Source organism: Scyliorhinus torazame, chromosome 5 (assembly GCF_047496885.1).
Source record: "Scyliorhinus torazame isolate Kashiwa2021f chromosome 5, sScyTor2.1, whole genome shotgun sequence".
Lineage (NCBI taxonomy): Eukaryota > Metazoa > Chordata > Chondrichthyes > Carcharhiniformes > Scyliorhinidae > Scyliorhinus > Scyliorhinus torazame.
The window spans coordinates 310,046,486-310,065,596 of record NC_092711.1 but is presented as its reverse complement, the minus strand read 5'-3'; the positions used below and the strand labels follow the sequence as shown (position 1 = coordinate 310,065,596).

General features: G+C 45.6%; 1 protein-coding gene across 2 annotated transcripts in view; it reads left to right on the top strand.

Moving 5' to 3' along the window:
- LOC140421297 (uncharacterized) overlaps window positions 1–19,111 on the top strand; it is a 212,563-nt gene that overhangs the window by 174,364 nt on the left and 19,088 nt on the right. For both annotated transcript variants that reach the window (XM_072505912.1, XM_072505911.1), the window contains exons 7-10: window positions 2,440–2,640; window positions 6,638–6,755; window positions 9,799–11,394; window positions 17,697–17,848. In XM_072505912.1, the coding sequence (XP_072362013.1) occupies window positions 2,440–2,640; window positions 6,638–6,755; window positions 9,799–11,394; window positions 17,697–17,848 (2,067 nt within the window). The remainder of the gene's footprint in view (window positions 1–2,439; window positions 2,641–6,637; window positions 6,756–9,798; window positions 11,395–17,696; window positions 17,849–19,111) is intronic.

Below are 19,111 nucleotides of genomic sequence, written 5' to 3'. Positions count from 1 at the left end.
TATGGTATTGTGGATCTCAGCTGGACTTAATATATAACATCCCAGCGGTAGCCTCTGGAGAGGAATACTCTATTTACATTTCAATAAAATGTTTGATTCAAATTTCAGAAACCTAGTTGGGTTTGACCTTCAGAGAAAATACCAAAATTTATTCTCTGAAAACTAGATTGACATTGACCATTAATGGTTTATTTGTGGAAATTGGAGCCAAAAATGGCCAAATGCTTATGTCCTGGCTCCCAAGGATGCCTGAAAACATTTGATGCTATATTGGCTTTGGATGATTATCGGACATCCAGGACAGTTGCCTAAAATATACCTTCGATACTTTGCTTGTATAATTAAGGACCTAATGCCTGTTCTAGGAAATACTCAGGGAAATTGGCCACTTCTGAGTCAGACCACTCCACTCAAGTTTTGCTGGCATGGATGCAAAAGGTACGTTCAGCTGTTTCTTTCTCTGTACTATGTACAATTTACTTATGGAGGGACATACTTGCATTGGAGGCAGTTCAGAGCAGGTTCACAAGGCTGGTTCCTGGGATGAAGGGGTTGTCTAATGAGGAAGAGTTGAGCAGATTAAACCTCGTTGGAATTGGAAAAATGAGATGTGATCTTACTGAAACATTTATGATTCTGAAGGTCCTTGACAGTGTAATGTTCTTGTCGGATGGCCTGATTTATATTACAAGAACACTTGTAGCTAAAGCTATAAATGATTTATTAATATTAACTGTGGGTCAAGTATACACAAAACAACAGATGACTAACAATATGAACATGCACAAGCCACTATCGCTCTCCCAGCTCCCTAGTCAGTCTGAGGTCACCTGACTCTAACATTCACTTATACACTAATGAGACGCCTAATGGTCAGTCGGTGAATTACAACACAACCATGATATCACTGCAGACAGGACGGATGCTCAAAGGATGTTTCCCCTCGTGGGGGAATCTAGAACGAGGGGAGAGCACAGTTTAAAAATTATGGGTTGCCCATTTTTTATGCACATGAGGATGAACTTTGTCTCTCAGAGAATCATTAATCCTTGAAATTCAAGGTTCCGTTGAACAAATTATTGATCTACAGAGGAGTCTAGATTTGTTTTCATTCTTTCATCGTGAAAGTTGAGAGTTCCTGCCAAGGCCAACATTTCTTGCCTATCCCTAATAGCCTTTGAGAAGCTGGTGGTGAGCCATTTTCTTGAACCACTGAAACCCATCTGCTGAGGGATACCCACAGTGTTGTTAGGAAAGGAGTTCCAGGATTTTGATCCAGCGACTTTGAAGGAACAGCGATATGGGCTGAATTTTCACAGGGTCTGGGAGATTTCACGTGCTTTAAAAATGGCTGCTGGGACGTGATTCCCGATCCCATTCCTGGCATTGCCTTTTGGACACCAAGGGACAATTTAGCATGGCCAATCTACCTAACCTGCACATCGTTGGACTGTTGGAGGTAACCGGAGCACCAGGGGAAAACCACGCAGTCACGGAGAGAAAGTGCAAACTCCACAAAGCCAGTCACCCGAAACCGGAATTGAACCCGGGTCCCTGGGGCAGTGAGGCAGCAGTGCAAAGCACTGTGCCACCCCCACATGAAAAATTAAGTCCCAGTTTTGGGATTCATCTCTCGAATTTGCAACAGCAATGCATCTGAGGACCTGGACAAATTTCTACTCAATTTCCGACCGATCATAGTAATAGTTAATCAAAAGGGAAATGCTGCATTTGTTGGACATCTGAAATAAAACCGAAAAAGCTGGAAATTCTCAGCTGGTCTGGTAGCACCTGTGGAGAGAGAAACAGAGTTAATCCTTCAGGCCAATGACCTTTCATCGGAACAGTATCCGGAATACCTTGTCCTTTCTTCTCTTGACAAGACCTGAGGAGCATGCTTAACATGATTGAGGAACGCCTCAATGTTTGTTGTGGCTGTGGCTCAGCTGATAGTCCTCTTGCCTCAGAGGCAGAAGGCTGTGGGTTCAAGTCACATTGCGAAGACCTGAGTACAAGATCTGGGCTGGCAATGCAGTGCTACGCTATCAGAGGTGTCATTGTACGAACGTGCGGCTAGATTCTCCGCCCGCCGCGCCACATTTCCATTTCACCACGCCGCTGGGATGCTCCGTTACGCCGGCACTTCATTAGATGTAATGTGCCTTGTGGCCCGAGGTCAAATTAAATAACCACAACTCAATTTGTAATCGCTAAGCAAATTCTCTCCGGCTGTAAGACGGAGAAAGGTTGTTCTCTGGCAGTGTAGGGGTGGAAGCACATTACTGATGTAGCTGAAGGGACTCGTGATATGTGACCCATGGCTACTGCAGCAGAGTGAGCAAGATCTCTTTCTGTGCATTTGGTACACATTAAAGCTCCACATCAATATGATTTATTGTAATGGTAATTCAAACTGTCGTCTGCATTTTTCTCTTTCAGATATCCTCAAAGCCTTCCTCCAGACCTCTGAGTCCCCTCTCGCCACTGGTTTTCATGACAACCAGCTCTGACTCACTTCCTGTTGACTTCAGCTCCCCAGCGACCCCATTCGCCTGCCTGGATAACTCTGCGGCAAGACACAAGATTGCCGTTAATCCTCGCAGACACAAGCTCCTTGCCAAACAGATGAAGCCAACTATTGTAAGAATGTAGCATCCACTGACAACAAAACAATACAATAACCAGAAACATATGAAATGTGGTCAATGTTAAGTGAACTATACTGCAAACTGTACCAGCCTCCCCGAACAGGCGCCGGAATGTGGCGACTAGGGGCTTTTCACAGTAACTTCATTGAAGCCTACTTGTGACAATAAGCGATTTCATTTCATTTCATTTCATTTTCAAACTGTGAATCTGAATCATTTCAAATCAGTGTATTTAAAAAAAATTACAGCATAGTTTTTGTTCCATATATTTAACCCAATCTTGATATTTTAATAATGAAGCAAACGCGTTGTTTAAAAAAAAGATGATAAATGAATTTATTTTATAATAAATGCAATCAATAGTTTTTTCTCATCTGAATAGAATGAATCATTTCCTTAGGCCTAAATTTAGAGAAAATGACATGTTAAACTGGAACAAAGAAGTTAGACACAATTGTATTTGGCATTTATTCACAATCCATCATCTCTCAGTCTTACATTTTTATGGCTTCTGGTTATTTTCTTAACTGAGCTTGTGTTTTTTTTATAAAAGAGTACCCAATTATGTTTTTAACGTTTTTTTTCCAATTAAGGGGCCAATTTAGCGTGGCCAATCCACCTAATCTGCACATCTTTGGGTTGTGGGGGTGAAACCCATGCAGACACGGGGAGGATGTGCAAACTCCACACGGACAGTGACCCACAGCCGGGATTCAAACCCGGGTCCTCAGCGCCACAGTCCCAGTGCTAACCACTGCGCCACGTGCCGCCCCTTAGCTGAGCTTGTTTGAAATCATTGCTCATCTTAATTTCGCAACCCATAGAACGATAGCAAAATCGAGCTCAATCAACAGAAGTTACATCCACGGCAGACTTTCTCTGGCTTTGATTGTGGCAGCGAAAGTGGTCAGGCCGCCGCGGAAAATGACAGAGGCAGCGCAGGCTGGGAGAGGAGATGGTGAGGGAGAGCCGTGGACCAGCGGCATATAACCTGACACATGGTTTTCATCAAAGTGCAACATGTGGATGAGAAGTAGGAGCGGGCTGAGACTAAATTCTTGGTTGCAGGAGAGGAAGAGCAGTGTCGCATATGATTCTTTTTTTTAATAGATCCCTGCAGTTCAAAGGAGGCCATTCAGCCCATCGACATTGCACCTCGGGTGACTGTGTGGAGTTTGCATGTTCTCCCCGTGGCTGCATGGGCGTCCTCCTGGTGCTCAAGTTTCCTCCCACAGTCCGAAGATGTGCAGGTTAGATGGATTGGCCATGCTAAATTGCCCGTTAGTGTCCAAAGGTTAGGTGGGGTTATGGGGAATAGGGTGGGGGCATGGGCTTAGGTAGGGTACTTTTTCAGAGGGTGGGTGCAGACTCGATGGGCTGAATGGCCTCCTTCTGCAATCTGATTCCATGATTACACATTAGATTGCCCACCTGGGATTTGACCAAATAAGGAGTTTGCTGTGCACGTACCATTATATAAACAGAAACAATCAGAGCAGCAGTAGGTTAAAACCCCTTAAGCCTATTCACTGCTGAGTAAGATCATGGCTGATCATCTTCCTCAATTCCACTTTCCTAACCCAGCCCCAAATCCCTTGATACCTTAATGATCTATTGAACGCAGCCTTGATTATACCCAACAGCTGGGCACCCTGAGGTAGAGAAATCTAAAGAACCACAGCCCTCAGAGTGAACAAATTTCTCCTCCTCACAGTCCTAAGTAGCTGACCCCTTATCCTGAGATGACGGCTCAATGTTCCAGCCCCTTCAGCCAGGGAAAACGGCCAAGCCATTGCAGGATTTTATATGTTCCAATTAAATCATCTCTCGTTCTTTTAAACTCCAGAGACTATATGGCCCTCTCCCTTTCAGCTTGTAAATGTGACAATGAATCAAAGAATGGTTAAAGCACAGAGGGAGGCCATTCAGCCCGTCATGCCTGCCATCTCTCTACATCAGCAAATCAGCTCAGCCCGCTCCCCAGACCTTATCCACTAATGCTACAGATCATTATTCTTCAGGCTAATGTCTAATTGCCTTTTTTAAGCAATCTGCGTCCACCATTTTCTCAGGTCCTAACCACTCGCTGCGCAGAAACATTGGGGGAAATTTTCACAACACCTCCAGCATCACCGCGAGCGAGACAGAAAGTTTGACGGATCATTGAAAGATCTGTCGACCCCTGGCAGGGATTTCCGGTCTCGGGGAGGAGGCAGTGGGAAAATCCTGCCCATTTTTTTCTCATGCCGCCGCGGGTTCGTTTTGCCAATCACCTTAAATGCCCTCCGGCTCTCGAGCTTTCCACCAGTGGGGACAGTTCCTCCCCATCCCCTCTGTCCAGATCCCTTGTGGTTTTGAACACCTCCATCAAATCTCCTCTCAACCTTCTCTTCTCCAAGGAATACAATCCCAACATCTCCACGCGAGACCATTCTCAGGAATCTTCCTGCACCCTCTCCACAGTTTTCAGATCGTTCCTCAGGTGGGCGGGGGGGGGGGGGGGGGTGGGGGGACACCAAAATTGGGCAGAATGCTCCAGGTGAGGCCGAACCAGTGTTAAATGAAGGATCAACGTAACTGGTGTCCTTTTCATTTTGTATCAAAGTAGAAACCCCAGGATCGTGTATGCCATACTAAACAATTTGCAACCTGCCCTGCCACATTCCATGATTGGTGCACTTAAGTTCCCAGGTCCCTCTCCTCCTGCATCCCCTTTAGAATTGCGATGGGTGGGAAAAGCAAGAGGCATCATATTAAAAACGGCGCTCTCCCGTGCACAAAAAGCCTTGGCCACAATTGTGAACTGCTCAAGGGCTTTAGATCACTGCTTACCAGCCATGGGAATGATTTTCAGCAGGGAAAGAAGGGTAATTACACAGGATTAGAGATAAGTCCTAGTTCTGTTTGGTCAACTGAAATCCCAAAAGCTCAGTATTATTTTTGAATGAAATTATGCTCTTGGCATTTTCAAAGTGCCGCATCATTCTATGTATAAATCTGCAACAACCCAGTTTGAACAAACATTGTGCTTTATGTTAAAGAGTAGATGTCAGTTGAAATTATCAGTTACTGTAAACAGTGTTAAAACTGACAGAACTTGCACCTAGCTGCTAGCTGTTTTCGTGGGTTGAACTCATATAACATGAAAAGGCCAGTTTTAGAGAAGTGGATTGTTAATATTTTTAAGCTGATTAAAATTCAAGATTAAAGAGTATTTCCACCTCCAAATTTCTAACTTGCGGAACGGATATTCGCTGTCATCAAGCAAATTATACAATAGCTGTCTGGGTAGAATCCGCTTTTCAGAGTGATGTTCACAGAATCAGATAATCTGTAATGCAGAAGGAGGCCATTCGGCCCATCAGGTTGCACCGGTCCTTGGAAAGAGCACTTACTTAAGCCCACGCCTCCACCCTATCCCCATAACCCCACCTAATCCTTTGGACATTAAAGGGCAATTCACCTAACCTGCACATCTTTGGACTGTGGTGGCAGCATAGCGGCCCAGTGGTTAGCATTGCAGCCTCATGGCGCCGAGGTCCCAGGTTCGATCCCGCCTCTGGGTCACTGTCCTTGTGAAGTTTGCACATTCTCCCCGTGTTTGTGTGGGTTTCACCCCCACAACCCAAAGATGTGCAGGGTAGGTGGATTGGCCACGCTAAATTGCCCCTTAATTGAAAAAAATGAATTGGGTACTCTAAATTAAAAAAATAATAAATCTTTGGACTGTGGGAGGAAACCGGAGAACCCGGAGGAAACCCATGCAGACATGGGGAGAAAGTACAAACTCCACAGTCGCCCAAGACCGGAATTGAACCCGGAACCCTGGAGCTGTGAGGCAGGAGTGCTAACCACTGTGCCACTGTGCTGCCCTGTTCTTCAAGCAATATCCGCTCTATGCCATGGATTGTATGAGAAAACATAGTTCACTGTGAATCAATATTTAAAATGCAGATACATTCGTTTGCATATTATTATTTTTCCCCTAGAGAGAATATTCTGGAAGTCCAAAGATCCCAAAATTGATTTTACTTGAAAGTAAAGATGAAAAAAATCGCATCACAACCTCTGCCGGTGATTTACAAGGTGAAAACGGAGCAGAAATTGGTATGACTTATTTTATTGCGATCAGCTCTAATTACTATATGAAATTAAAGAAATTACTGGCTGGAACTGACTATCATTATGAAGCCACTCTTTAGTCCAGGTAATGAGTAAATAGCTTATGGCATTTGGGTGCATTCTTCAGAACTAGAAAGTTATGGGTCAGCTTGGGGACGAGAGCATAGCACATAGGGTGATGCGGAGGGCAGTGAGGGGAGTAGAGGTGTGCTTGGACAACATTCCTCCCTCCTGGAGTCTTGCTATCACAGTTGTACAGGGTGTTGGTGAGACCACATCTGGAGTAGTGTGTACAGTTTTGGTCTCTTTATTTAAGAAAGGACATAATTGCGTTCGAAGCAATTCAGAGAAGGTTCACTTGCCTGATACCTGGGATGGGGTTTTTCTTCTGAGGAAAGATTGAACAGGCTTGGCCTGTATCCATTGGCATTTAGAAGAATGAGAGGCGATCTTATTGAAAGAAGATTCTATCAGAGTGGATGCTAGAAAGGATGTTTCCTCCTGCGGGAGAGACTAGAACTAGGAACACAATAGAAGAATAAGGAGTCTCCCATTTAAGACAAGTGTTATGGGTGAGGCGTTTTCAGAACCCCAAAATGTATCATGGAGTTCAACCAACCTCTCCCTTTAATGGATTTGTTGCTTTTCCGAGCACGTGGCTTTTCCCTAGGTGTGATATTACAATTATGAACACGTGGGTTTTTAAACACAAAACACTGTTTATTCCATGAACTCAACTTAACAACTTAAATAAACATTGGATCTCTTAACATCCCTTACTTCAAAGATAACTCAGAAAATATTGCAACAGTAAATAATTCCTTAAAATGTTCCTTCAAACTTCCAAGAGACTTAACACCTTTAAACAGTATCATATCAGGTTAAAGGATATATATTTTTTCTGTAGAATGGCAGAGACTGTCGCAAACTGGCTTTCTACTTTTAAACTGCTCTCAGCAAAACCAGCCAGGCACTTTTTAGCTGCTCTCAGCAAAACCAAACTGCAAAACTTGCAGCTCTCTGGAAACACACAGACCCTGCTTTTAAACTGAAACTAAAAAACCTGCAAAATGGCTGAACTGAGCTGAGCTCCACCCACTCTATGACATCACTGTTTTCTTAAAGGTACATTGCTTAAACATCCAGTTCTTAAAGGCACTCTCGCATGACACAGGGATGAGGAGAAATCTTTTTTCTCTCTTAGAGGGTTGTGAGTCTTAGGAACTGTCTTCGCCAGGGGCTGGTGGAGGCAGGGTCATTGAATATATTTTTTAAGGCAGAGGTGGATAGTTTCTTGATTAAGAAGAGATTCAAAGGTTATTGGGGGGTAGGCAGAATGTGGAGTTCAGCCATGTTCTTATTGAATGGCGGAGTTGTCTCGAGGCGGGACGAATGGCCTCCTCCTGTTCCTAACTCCTATCTTTGCTTATGCAAAGTGCCCTAACAATGGGTGACCACACTTCCAGCATTAATTGTATGGAAAGTATTTTGAGAAGTTTCTGAAGAAAAATGATAATGTGCCACGTAAATATAAGAAATATTCATTCCATTCACTAGAAATAGCATGAGATATTATGAGGTGTAAAGATAGGAAATGTTAATATAAAACCTCAAATGCATAAAATTGTTGGTGCAAATCAAATCAAAAGTTTATATTTAGTCAATTTCATGACAGACCGGTGACAGTGAAGAATGGTAGTTCATTCAACCAAGAAATGTTCCTCTGCTATTATTCATAGATTTCTGACTGGCCAGACTCACCCCTCGGTATAAACCCGTAAAATATTATTGAACACATAATCCCGTTCATAAGATGACCATGGAAAACAAAATTATTAACATCATTCAGTACAGACAAGGCACAATTTTCTGCCTCTTCCGGCCTGCAGGATCTTCCAGTTCCGCTGAACGTGACCGTCCCCCAGGGCGGGTTCCTCGGAGGCAGGGTGGGCAAGGTGTGCAGATCGCCATTCTCTTAGTGGAAGATCCTACCGGCAGCTAGTAACGGAGTCACGTCCGTCGCCAGAAAGCATGAAACGTGGGGCCAGAAAATCTCGGCCAAGGTCTCCCAAAATCATACAGTACTGAAGGGTGCCACTTGGCCCAGCATGCCTGTACTAGCTCTTTGAAAGAGCTATTCTATCAGTCCACTCCTCCGCTCTTTCCCAAACCCCTGTAAATATTTCTGTTTCCACCTATATGTCAAACTCTTAAAGTTCCTTTGATTCTTCGTCTATTATCCTTTCAGGCAGTGCTTTCCCGACCCAGATCATAAAACCTCACTGCGTGAAAAAATAATCTATCTTCATCTCGCCTCAGGCACTTTCCCAATCTTCTGAAATCTGAACCCTCTAGTTGCCAACCTTCCTGCTAGTTTCTCCCTTTCAGGCCTGGAAAAACACCTCTTAATTTTGAACATCTCTATCAAAACTACCCTTAACCTTCTCTGTTCCAAGGAGAACAATCTCAATTTATTTAATCTCTGCACTTAACAATTTGCTGAAAACTGGTTTTATAATTGGTTGTATGTTTCCACTTGCGATTTATCAGACGCTGAGGTAATACATGTTTGATGAACAATGAGGGAATTCTACAACTGGTCCAGTAAGAACTAATGCTATCAGATATATTATGGGCAGGAGTTTTCACCCACCCCGCAGTATGTTTTGTGGTGATGGAGGCAGCCCCCCATTGGCTGGTGGTGAAATCTACCGGACCCGCTGCTGTCGACGGGTTTCCCCATTGTTCCCACACTCCACCGTCGGGAAACCACGGTGGGGGGGTTGCTGTCAGCGAGACTGGAAGATCCATCCTACGGGAACAGCTGGAACATTCCGGCCTATGTAAATGAACAACCTTTAACGTAAAGATACCATACATCCAAATAAGCCAACTTCTGAACAAATGGCTTTCTGAGCCTGAGACAGTGGTATGTTCAACGTTTAAAGTTAAACTGTTGCATGTTCTTTTTAAAAATTGTTAAGTGAGGTTAAATAGATTACCTCTTTTTTTTCTTTCCATGTAACAGATCTGTTGCCACAAAGTGGTGACTCAAAACCTGAAACAAATGGAGAGGAGTTTGCAGAAAACATTTCCAAGAGTTCCAAAATGTTTGAGGTTCCTTATAGTCATAGTCCAGAGCCTGAAGCCACCTGTGATGGAAAATCTAAAGGTCAGAATGGAGATGTATTGCCGAATCTTCCAATGCAAGTAACATTTGATTCCGAAAAGGTCACAACCTCTGAAAATGCGCATGATTCTGAGAAGCTTCCCAACATTCAAGGATTGTCACGGGGAACGTTACCAAGGTACGAAAAGGATTTCAACTCAACTTCCGTAAAATCCTGTATGGAGGATAAAGAAGACTCTGAATATTCCTCTCCCATGCCACCAATGGCCATTGCTGAATCAATGGAATGTTCTGAGAACAACTATCAGGACAAAGATGGTGAAAATGCCACATTTGAAAACACTGGGGATTTACTTCCCCCCAGTGCCGATAAACCTCCAACAGAGGAAAGCATCTCGGTTGCAATGTACACAGAGGGAAATGCAAAGGGAAATTCTCCAAACACAATGCAACACAGCCCAACGTCTGAACAAATGAAGGGGAAAAGTTCTGTTGCTCCTTCTGGTGAGACATCGCACTCATTCAAAGAGAAGGAGGGACAGGAAGAAAATATCTCGACAGAGGGATCAATAACTGGAGGAGCAGATGTCAAGAGCTTATTAAATCACAGGGCAGAATACGAACAAACTTCAAGCGATGAGTTGACAGACAATATTGGATTTACATCAGACATTCCACATGAAGATTTAATAATTCATTATGACCCTTCCACTCCGCAATTACTTTGCAGTCAGGGGCAGGCTGAGCTTTCAACACCTGGTGAACCATTACAAAAAGATAACAGGCTTGTTAATCAAGGTTCCATCAAATTCTCAATCGCATCTGCCTGGCAGAGGTCCCTGTTGGAGGCCAATAGAAAGAATGAATGCTTGGACGCAGACAGTAGTCCCTTGACAGCACAACAGTCTGAGAATTATGAAACCATTTCTGAAGAGAATGGCAATGAAGTATTATCCAGTCAAAATGTGGAAAGTTCCAGCAAATATCAACGGTTTCTTAATCAGCCATTAAAGATGAAATCGAACAGCACCGAGTCAAATTCTGCTGACAACTCATGTCTCCAGAATGTTGTAAATCAGCAAACAAAGACTGGATTAAATACCAAAGAAAACCCATTTGGTGTCAAACTCAGGAGGATCTCTCCTCTTCACAAAATCTCCTCTGAAGGTAACTTTGAACAGAAAGTAGCTGACAGCCAGCAGTCTATGGGAATAATACCATGTACGGGAACGCAGACTCCAGTGCCTGAGATTAGTGATGCTGGAGCCAGGGGACAGGCAGAGGCTGCCTCGATGAGCAGAATGGAGAAGGACATCGGTAAACGTGCAATCAAGTTATCGCATGAGAGTCACAAGTTGAGATACCGACCGGCAGGGAAAGCTGATTCCATGGAAGCTTCAACAGAGTTTGCAACGCAAGAAAAATACAGCACGGCGCGAGGAAAGAGTGAAAGAAAGGAGAGTCAAACCCAACTAGACTTCAGCCCAGCATCAGGTATGGAACATGAGTTTGGCTTCAACCATCATGGGTGGGTTTCTCTCATCACGCGGCAGAGTGTCCATGCCGTCGTAAACGGGCCGACCCGACGACTAATTCTCGCCCGCAAAAGGGGCCAGCACGGCATTGGAGCGGTTCACGCCCCTCCAGTGCTGATCCCGGCGCGAACTGGGCGCCACGGGATCCGCGCATGCACAGTAGCTCTGGCGCCAACGCGCAGATGCACAGTGCCTTCCTTCAATGCGCCGGCCCCTGCGCAACATGGCGCAGGACTACAGAGGCCGCCGCGGAGGAAACGAGGCCCCCAGCCAGAGAGGCCGGCCCGCCGATCGGTGGGCCCTGATCGCGGGCCAGGCCACACTGGACCCCCCCCCCCCCCCCTGGGGTCAGACCCCCCCCCCCTTCCTCCCCCACAGGCCGCCCCCCCCGACCCTTCCACGCCGAGTTCCCGCCGGCTGAGAGCAGGTGTGGACGGCGCCGGCGGGATTCGGCGTTTTCACGACGGCCACTCGGCCCATCCCGGGCTGAGAATCGGCAGCGCCAGCCGTGTAGAGCGGCCCCGTACTGGCGCCAGGCCAGAGCCAATGGTGCCGATTCTGCACTCTGCGGAGAATCGCGTGTCGGCGCCGGGGCGGCGTGGTGCGATGCGCGGCAGTTGCGGGGATTCTCCGGCCCGGCCCCGGGCTGAGAGAATCCCGCCCCATGTGTTTTGCTCTATTTTGTAAGATTAAAGAAGATTGGACTGGTGGCTCGATAATGACCACTGACTGTTTCACCCTGTTGCCACTGAGAAGTAAATGACACTGAGGTTGCATTGTGTGATTTATTGATGATACTTACACAGCCACAGTGAGCCATCTCCTACACATGCTTCATATAGCTCTGTCAGAATGGAGTGGCATTATCACTGGGTGAGTAACTCAGACATCCAGGGTAATGCTCTGTGGACCAGGGTTCGAAACCCACTACAGTAGGTGGTGAAATTTGAATTTAAATTCAATAAAAATCCAGAATTAGAAGTGTAATGATGATCATGAAGCATTGTTGATTGTCACAAAAAGCTTATGCCCTTCCATCATGAGGTCAGAGGTGGGGATGTTCGCTGATGATCAATGTTCAGCACCATTCGCGACTCCTCAGACACTGAAGCAGTGCATGTCCAAATGCAGAAAGGCCTGGACAATGTCCAGGTTTGGGCTGACAAGTGGCAAGTACATTTGCGCCACACAAGTGCCAGGTAATGACTATTTACAACAATAGCAACTTGATATTCAATGGCACTACCATCACTGAGTCCCCCTCTATCAACATCCCGGGGACACCATTGACCAGAAACTGGAATAGCCATGTAATTACCATGGCTACAAGAGCAGGTCAGATCTAGGAATCTGGTGGCGAGTCACTTACCTCCTGACCCCTTAAAGCATGTCCACCATCTACAAGGCACAAGTCAGGGGCTGGTTTAGCCCACTGGGCTAAATCGCTGGCTTTTAAAGAAGAACAAGGCAGGCCAGCAGCACGGTTCGATTCCCGTACCAGCCTCCCTGAACAGGCGCCGGAATGTGGCGACTAGGGGCTTTTCACAGTAACTTCATTGAAGCCTACTTGTGACAATAAGCGATTTTCATTTCATTTCATTTCAGGAGTGTGATGGAATACTCTCCACTTTCCTGGAAGAGTGCAACTCCAACAACACTCAAGAAACTGAATACTATCCAGGACTAAGCAGCCCATGTGATTGGCACCCATAGAAACATTAACTTCCTCCATCACCGATGCATAGTGGCTGCAGCGTGTACCATCTACAAGATGCACTGCCAGAACTCACCAAGCCTTCTTAGACAGCACCTTCCATACCCATGACCACTGCCAGCTAGGCAGCAGACACATGGGAACATCACCATCTGGAAGTTCCCCGCCAAACCATCCATTTTGGAAGGTCTAATGCAGGTAGGGAATATACAGTGAATGGTAGAACCCTCAAGAGTATTGAAAGTCAGAGAGATCTAGGTGTACAGGTCCACAGGTCACTGAAAGGGGCAACACAGGTGGAGAAGGTAGTCAAGAAGGCATACGGCATGCTTGCCTTCATTGGCCGGGGCATTGAGTATAGGAATTGGCAAGTCATGTTGCAGCAATATAGAACCTTAGTTAGGCCACACTTGGAGTATAGTGTTCAATTCTGGTCGCCACACTACCAGAAGGATGTGGAGGCTTTAGAGAGGCTGCAGAAGAGATTTACCAGAATGTTGGCTGGTATGGAGGGCATTAGCTCTGAGGAGCGGTTGAATAAACTCAGTTTGTTCTCACTGGAACAACGGAGGTTGAGGGGCAACCTGATAGAGGTCTACAAAATTATGAGGGGCATAGACAGAGTGGATAGTCAGAGGCTTTTCCCCAGGGTAGAGGGGTCAATTACTAGGGGGCATAAGTTTAAGGTGAGAGGGGCAAGGTTTAGAGTAGATGTACGAGGCAAGTTTTTTACACAGAGGGTAGTGGGTGCCTGGAACTCGCTACCGGAGGAGGTGGTGGAAGCAGGGATGATAGTGACATTTAAGGGGCCCCTTGACAAATACATGAATAGGATAGGAATAGAGGGATACGGACCCAGGAAGTGTAGAAGATTGTAGTTTAGTCGGGCAGCATGGCCGGCACGGGCTTGGAGGGCCGAAGGGCCTGTTCCTGTGCTGTACATTTCTTTGTTCTTTGTATTATCGTGATTTGGAAATATATCACCATCCCTTCACTGTCACTGGGTCAAAATCCTCCCTAACAGCACTGTGGATACACATACACCACATGGACTGCAGTGGTTCAAGAAGTCAGCTCAGCCCCTCATCCACAAGGGTAATTAGGGATGAGAAATAAATGCTGGCCTAACCCAGCGATGCCCAGATACCAAGAGTGATTTTTAAAAAAAATCCTTCAATGCTTATGTACACTTATCAGCGTTACTTTAAATGTATGTTTGCGATTCTAAATTACATACTGTGGCCTTACAGATTCTACCACACTCTGGGTGAAGAAATTCTCCTGATTTCACATTGGATTTACATTTAGGACCCTGAGTTCTGTGTCCTTCACAAGTGGAAACATCAGGGATGGGGGGGATTTTCTGCCCCTGTTTTAGGCGGGCGCGAAGACCAGAGGGGGTGGAGACTACAACAGGAGAACCAAAACAGCTATTCTGCTGGTGGGATGTAACATTGAGATTACCCGCCCCCCTACCAATTATGTAATGGGGTTTCTGCCTTGAATGGGTGGGAACCTCATTAGCATCCACTTAGCGAGCCTTCCACTGTACCATCTCCCCATGTACGGGGTTCTCCACCCACCGGATGATGTAATACTGATGGAGTTTGCAACAGGCGTTGTCAAACGGGGACCTTGTGAACAGAACCCATCATGGGTGCATAGGTAAGTACAGCTCCTAGGGGGTAGAGGGTCATGCCCGGGGAGTACCCTGTGTCTTGGCACTGCCGGGGGGCATTGCTGGAAGGGAGCTTCCTTTGGGGAGGTTCAGGTTGGAGAGGTTTCCTTGGGATGGGGGGGGGGAAGGGTTCCTAGGTTGGGCGGGGGTGGGGGGCACGTCCATGTGTAGGGGTTGTCCGTGAAGGGGTGTCCCGTGACCGCGGGGAGGGGTTGTTTCTGATTTTGAGTTTTAAAAGGTCTGGTCACCCGTCAAAAGATCTGTCTAGAACCAAGGTTGCTGGTGGGCTGGACTCATTCACAGCCCACCCCACCAGCATGACGTCATGGGACCCGTCGCTTCAATTTATTTTTCTAAGGGCTTACAAGGGGCTGGTTTAGCACAGTGGGCTAAACAGTTGGCTTGTAATGCAGAACAAGACCAGCAGCACGGGTTCAATTCCCATACCAGCCTCCCCGAACAGGCGCCGGAATGTGGCGACTGGGGGCTTTTCACAGTAACTTCATTGAAGCCTACTTGTGACAATATGTGATCATTATTATGATTATTATTCTATGTGGAAAACCCGGCAAGGCAACTGGTGGGCTGCCTTATGCCACCGGAGTCAAAATATTCCGTCCGTCATCTCCACACTTATCTCTCCAAACACCTTCTTAATTTTAAGCATCTCTGTTAGGTCATTGGAACAATGCACTTGCGGAGACTTCACGAGGAACAACAAAGTATTTATTCACAAGGATCCACAAGAGCAACAGCATGTTTGCTGCTAGTTCCGGAATGCCTCTACCTAAGAGAACTCCTCCCTCTGGGATGGTTCACCACTCTTGAGTCCCGATTGCTGACCCAGACCAGGTGACTCTTACTCTGCTGTGTTGCCCTTAAAGAGACAATCAACGAAGTCACCCTCAATTTTCTCTTTTCTCAAGAGAATGTAAAGATAGACATTAATTATCACAAAATTATCAAATGCATACACAAAATAACTGGGGACTACCAACTTTCATTTACCTGTAAAAACAATCCTGATGGAAATAAAGATATGAACGGTGAGGACCTTGAGATGATTGTAATCACTAAGGAGGCAGTATTGGGCAAGCTAATGGGGCTAAAGGTAGACAAGTCTCCTGGCCCTGATGGGATGCATCCCAGAGTGTTAAAAGAGATGGCTAGGGAAATTGTAAACGCACTAGTGATAATTTATCAAAATTCACTAGACTCTGGGGTGGTCCCAGAGGATTGGAAAGTAGCAAACGTGACACCACTGTTTAAAAAAGGAGGTCGGCAGAAAGCGGGTAATTATAGGCCAGTAAGCTTAACTTTGGTTGTAGGGAAAATGCTGGAATCTATCATTAAGGAGGAAATAGCGGGACACCTGGAGGGAAATTGTCTCATTGGGCAGACGCAGCATGGGTTCATAAAGGGTAGGTCGTGTCTGACTAATTTGGTAGAATTTTTTGAGGATGTTACCAGTGCAGTAGATAACGGGGAGCCAATGGATGTGGTATATCTGGATTTCCAGAAAGCTTTTGACAAGGTGCCACACAAAAGGTTGCTGCATAAACTAAAGATGCATGGCATTGAGGGTAAAGTGGTAGCTTGGGTAGAGGATTGGTTAACTAACAGAAAGCAGAGAGTGGGGATAAATGAGTGTTTCTCTGGTTGGCAACCTGTAACTAGTGGGGTCCCTCAAGGATCAGTGTTGGGCCCGCAGTTGTTCACAATTTACATAGATGATTTGGAGTTGGGGACCAAGTGCAATGTGTCAAAGTTTGCAGACGACACTAAGATGAGTGGTAAAGCAAAAAGTGCAGAGGATACCGGAAGTCTGCAGAAGGATTTGGATAGGTTAGGTGAATGGGCTAGGGTCTGGCAGACGGAACTCAATGTTGCCAAGTGTGAGGCTATCCATTTTGGAAGGAATAACAGCAGAATGGATTATTATTTAAACGGTAAGATGTTAAAACATGCTGCTGTGCAGAGGGACCTGGGTGTGCTGATGCACAAGTCGCAAAAAGTTGGTGTGCAGGTGCAACAGGTGATTAAGAAGGCTAATCGAGTTTTGTCTTTCATTGCTAGAGGGATGGAGTTTAAGACTAGGGAGGTTATGCTGCAATTGTATAAGGTGTTGGTGAGGCCACATCTGGAGTATTGTGTTCAGTTTTGGTCTCCTTACCTGAGAAAGGACATATTGGCACTGGAGGGAGTGCAGAGGAGATTCACTAGGTTGATCCCAGAGTTGAGGGGATTAGATTATGACGAGAGGTTGAGTAGATTGGGACTGTACTCATTGGAGTTTAGAAGGATGCGGGGGGGATCTCATTGAAACATACAAAATTATGAAGGGAATAGATAGGATAGATGCGGGCAGGTTGTTTCCATTGGTCGGGGAAAGCAGAACTAGGGGGCATAGCCTCAAAATAAGGGGAAGTAGATTTAGGACCGAGTTTAGGAGGAACCTCTTCACCCAATGGGTTGTGAATCTCTGGAATTTCTTGCCCAGTGAAGCAGTTGAGGCTCCTTCTTTCAACGTTTTTAAGAAAAAGATAGATACCTTTCTAAAGAATAAAGGGATTCGGGGATATGGTGTACGGGCCGGAGAGTGGAGCTGAGTCCACAAAGATCAGCCATGATCTCATTGAATGGCGGAGCAGGCTCGAGGGGCCAGATGGCCTACTCCTGTTCCTAGTTCTTATGTTCTTATGCAAATGAGAATAGCCTTCCAGTGAGCCTCTGAGTAAAACCAATCCTAGCAGTGTCCAAATCAATCGTCTGTAGATGTAACTATCTTTTTCTCTGTGGAAAAGATCTATGATTGCACAAATCTGTTACACAGAGAGAGCCTCACTGACTGCCAATTTTGCCACAACAGACAATGCAAGCCCTGGAGTCGGCATCTCGGAGCCAGTCTGGGTCTCCATGGCTAGACAGAAACAGAAAGGCTTCCACGGCCAGTATTCAGGCACACAGGACGGAACCCAGCCCTTGGAGAACAAGTTTGTGGTTCAAATAGATACAAAAAAGGTAACGTTCCTTTCATTGAATTGTTGGTATATTTGTATTGGCAGTCCATTTATGATGAATAAACGGTGTACATTTGAAGTGCGAGTTTTGTTTTTCGTGGAAATCCATTAATTCCATCCGTGGAATTAATTTGGGATCCGTGCTCGGACCACTGTTGTTTGTGACATACATAAATGATCTGGACGAAGGTATAGGTGGTCTGATTAGCAAGTTTGCAGATAATGCTAAGATTGGTGGAGGACTTTCAGAGAATACAGCAAATTATAGATAGATTGGAGAGTTAGGCAGAGAAATGGCAGATTGAGTTCAATCCAGGCAAATGCGAGGTGATGCATTTTGGAAGATCTAATTCAAGAGCGGACTATACGGTCAATGGAAGAGTCCTGGTGAAAATTGATGTACAGGGAGATCTGGGAGTTCAGGTCCATTGTACCCTGAAGGTGGTGTTGCAGGGAAAAAGTCAGCCTGAGTCATAAGTTTGAATCGCAAGACAGGGTTTATTGTCTGAAGCTCCAGGGAGAACAGCGGGCCGGAGTTAAAAGACACCACGGTCCACACTGAACTCAAAATACATACAGAAAGGCTTTATCTTATATAGTACAGATTTCTTACAAGTTTTGGCAGGCTTCATGCATATTTACAGCTTTACCCTGCAGACATGAATAGGTTAGTTTCAGTGGGCCATTATCGGTTCCCACTTCACAGCCCATTCATTCATGATTTCATTCATTCATAGTTTTCGCGGGTTCCTGGTTCTGACGTCAGTACCATGCATTTTAATCGGATTTATTTAGGTTCACAGTAGAGCTTCCTTTAATTAGATTAAATGGTGATGGCTTTTGGGTGGCAGTTGAGATATGTTCCGGGTTTCATAACGTGGTGTTAAATGCAGGCTTTGTATTGATTGGGAATACTTTTATTGTCCTGATAGGATCTGTGTCTGTGGTTTTTAAGTGTGGTCTTTCTGTGCTACCCATCTGATTTAACCCTTTGCCTGCCTGTTTCTGGTACAGTGTCAGCCATGATTTATGGTCTTGATCCGATGTCCCGAATTTTCCGCTTACAGTGGCAACGCAGGTCGATAGAATGGTCAAGGAGCCATACAGCATGCTTGCCTTCATCGGACGGTGTATTGAGTACAAGAGCCGGCAGGTCATGTTACAGTTGTATAGGACTTTGGTTAGGCCACATTTGGAATACTGCGTGCAGTTCTGGTCGCCACATTACCAGAAGGATGTGGATGCTTTAGAGAGGGTGCAGAGG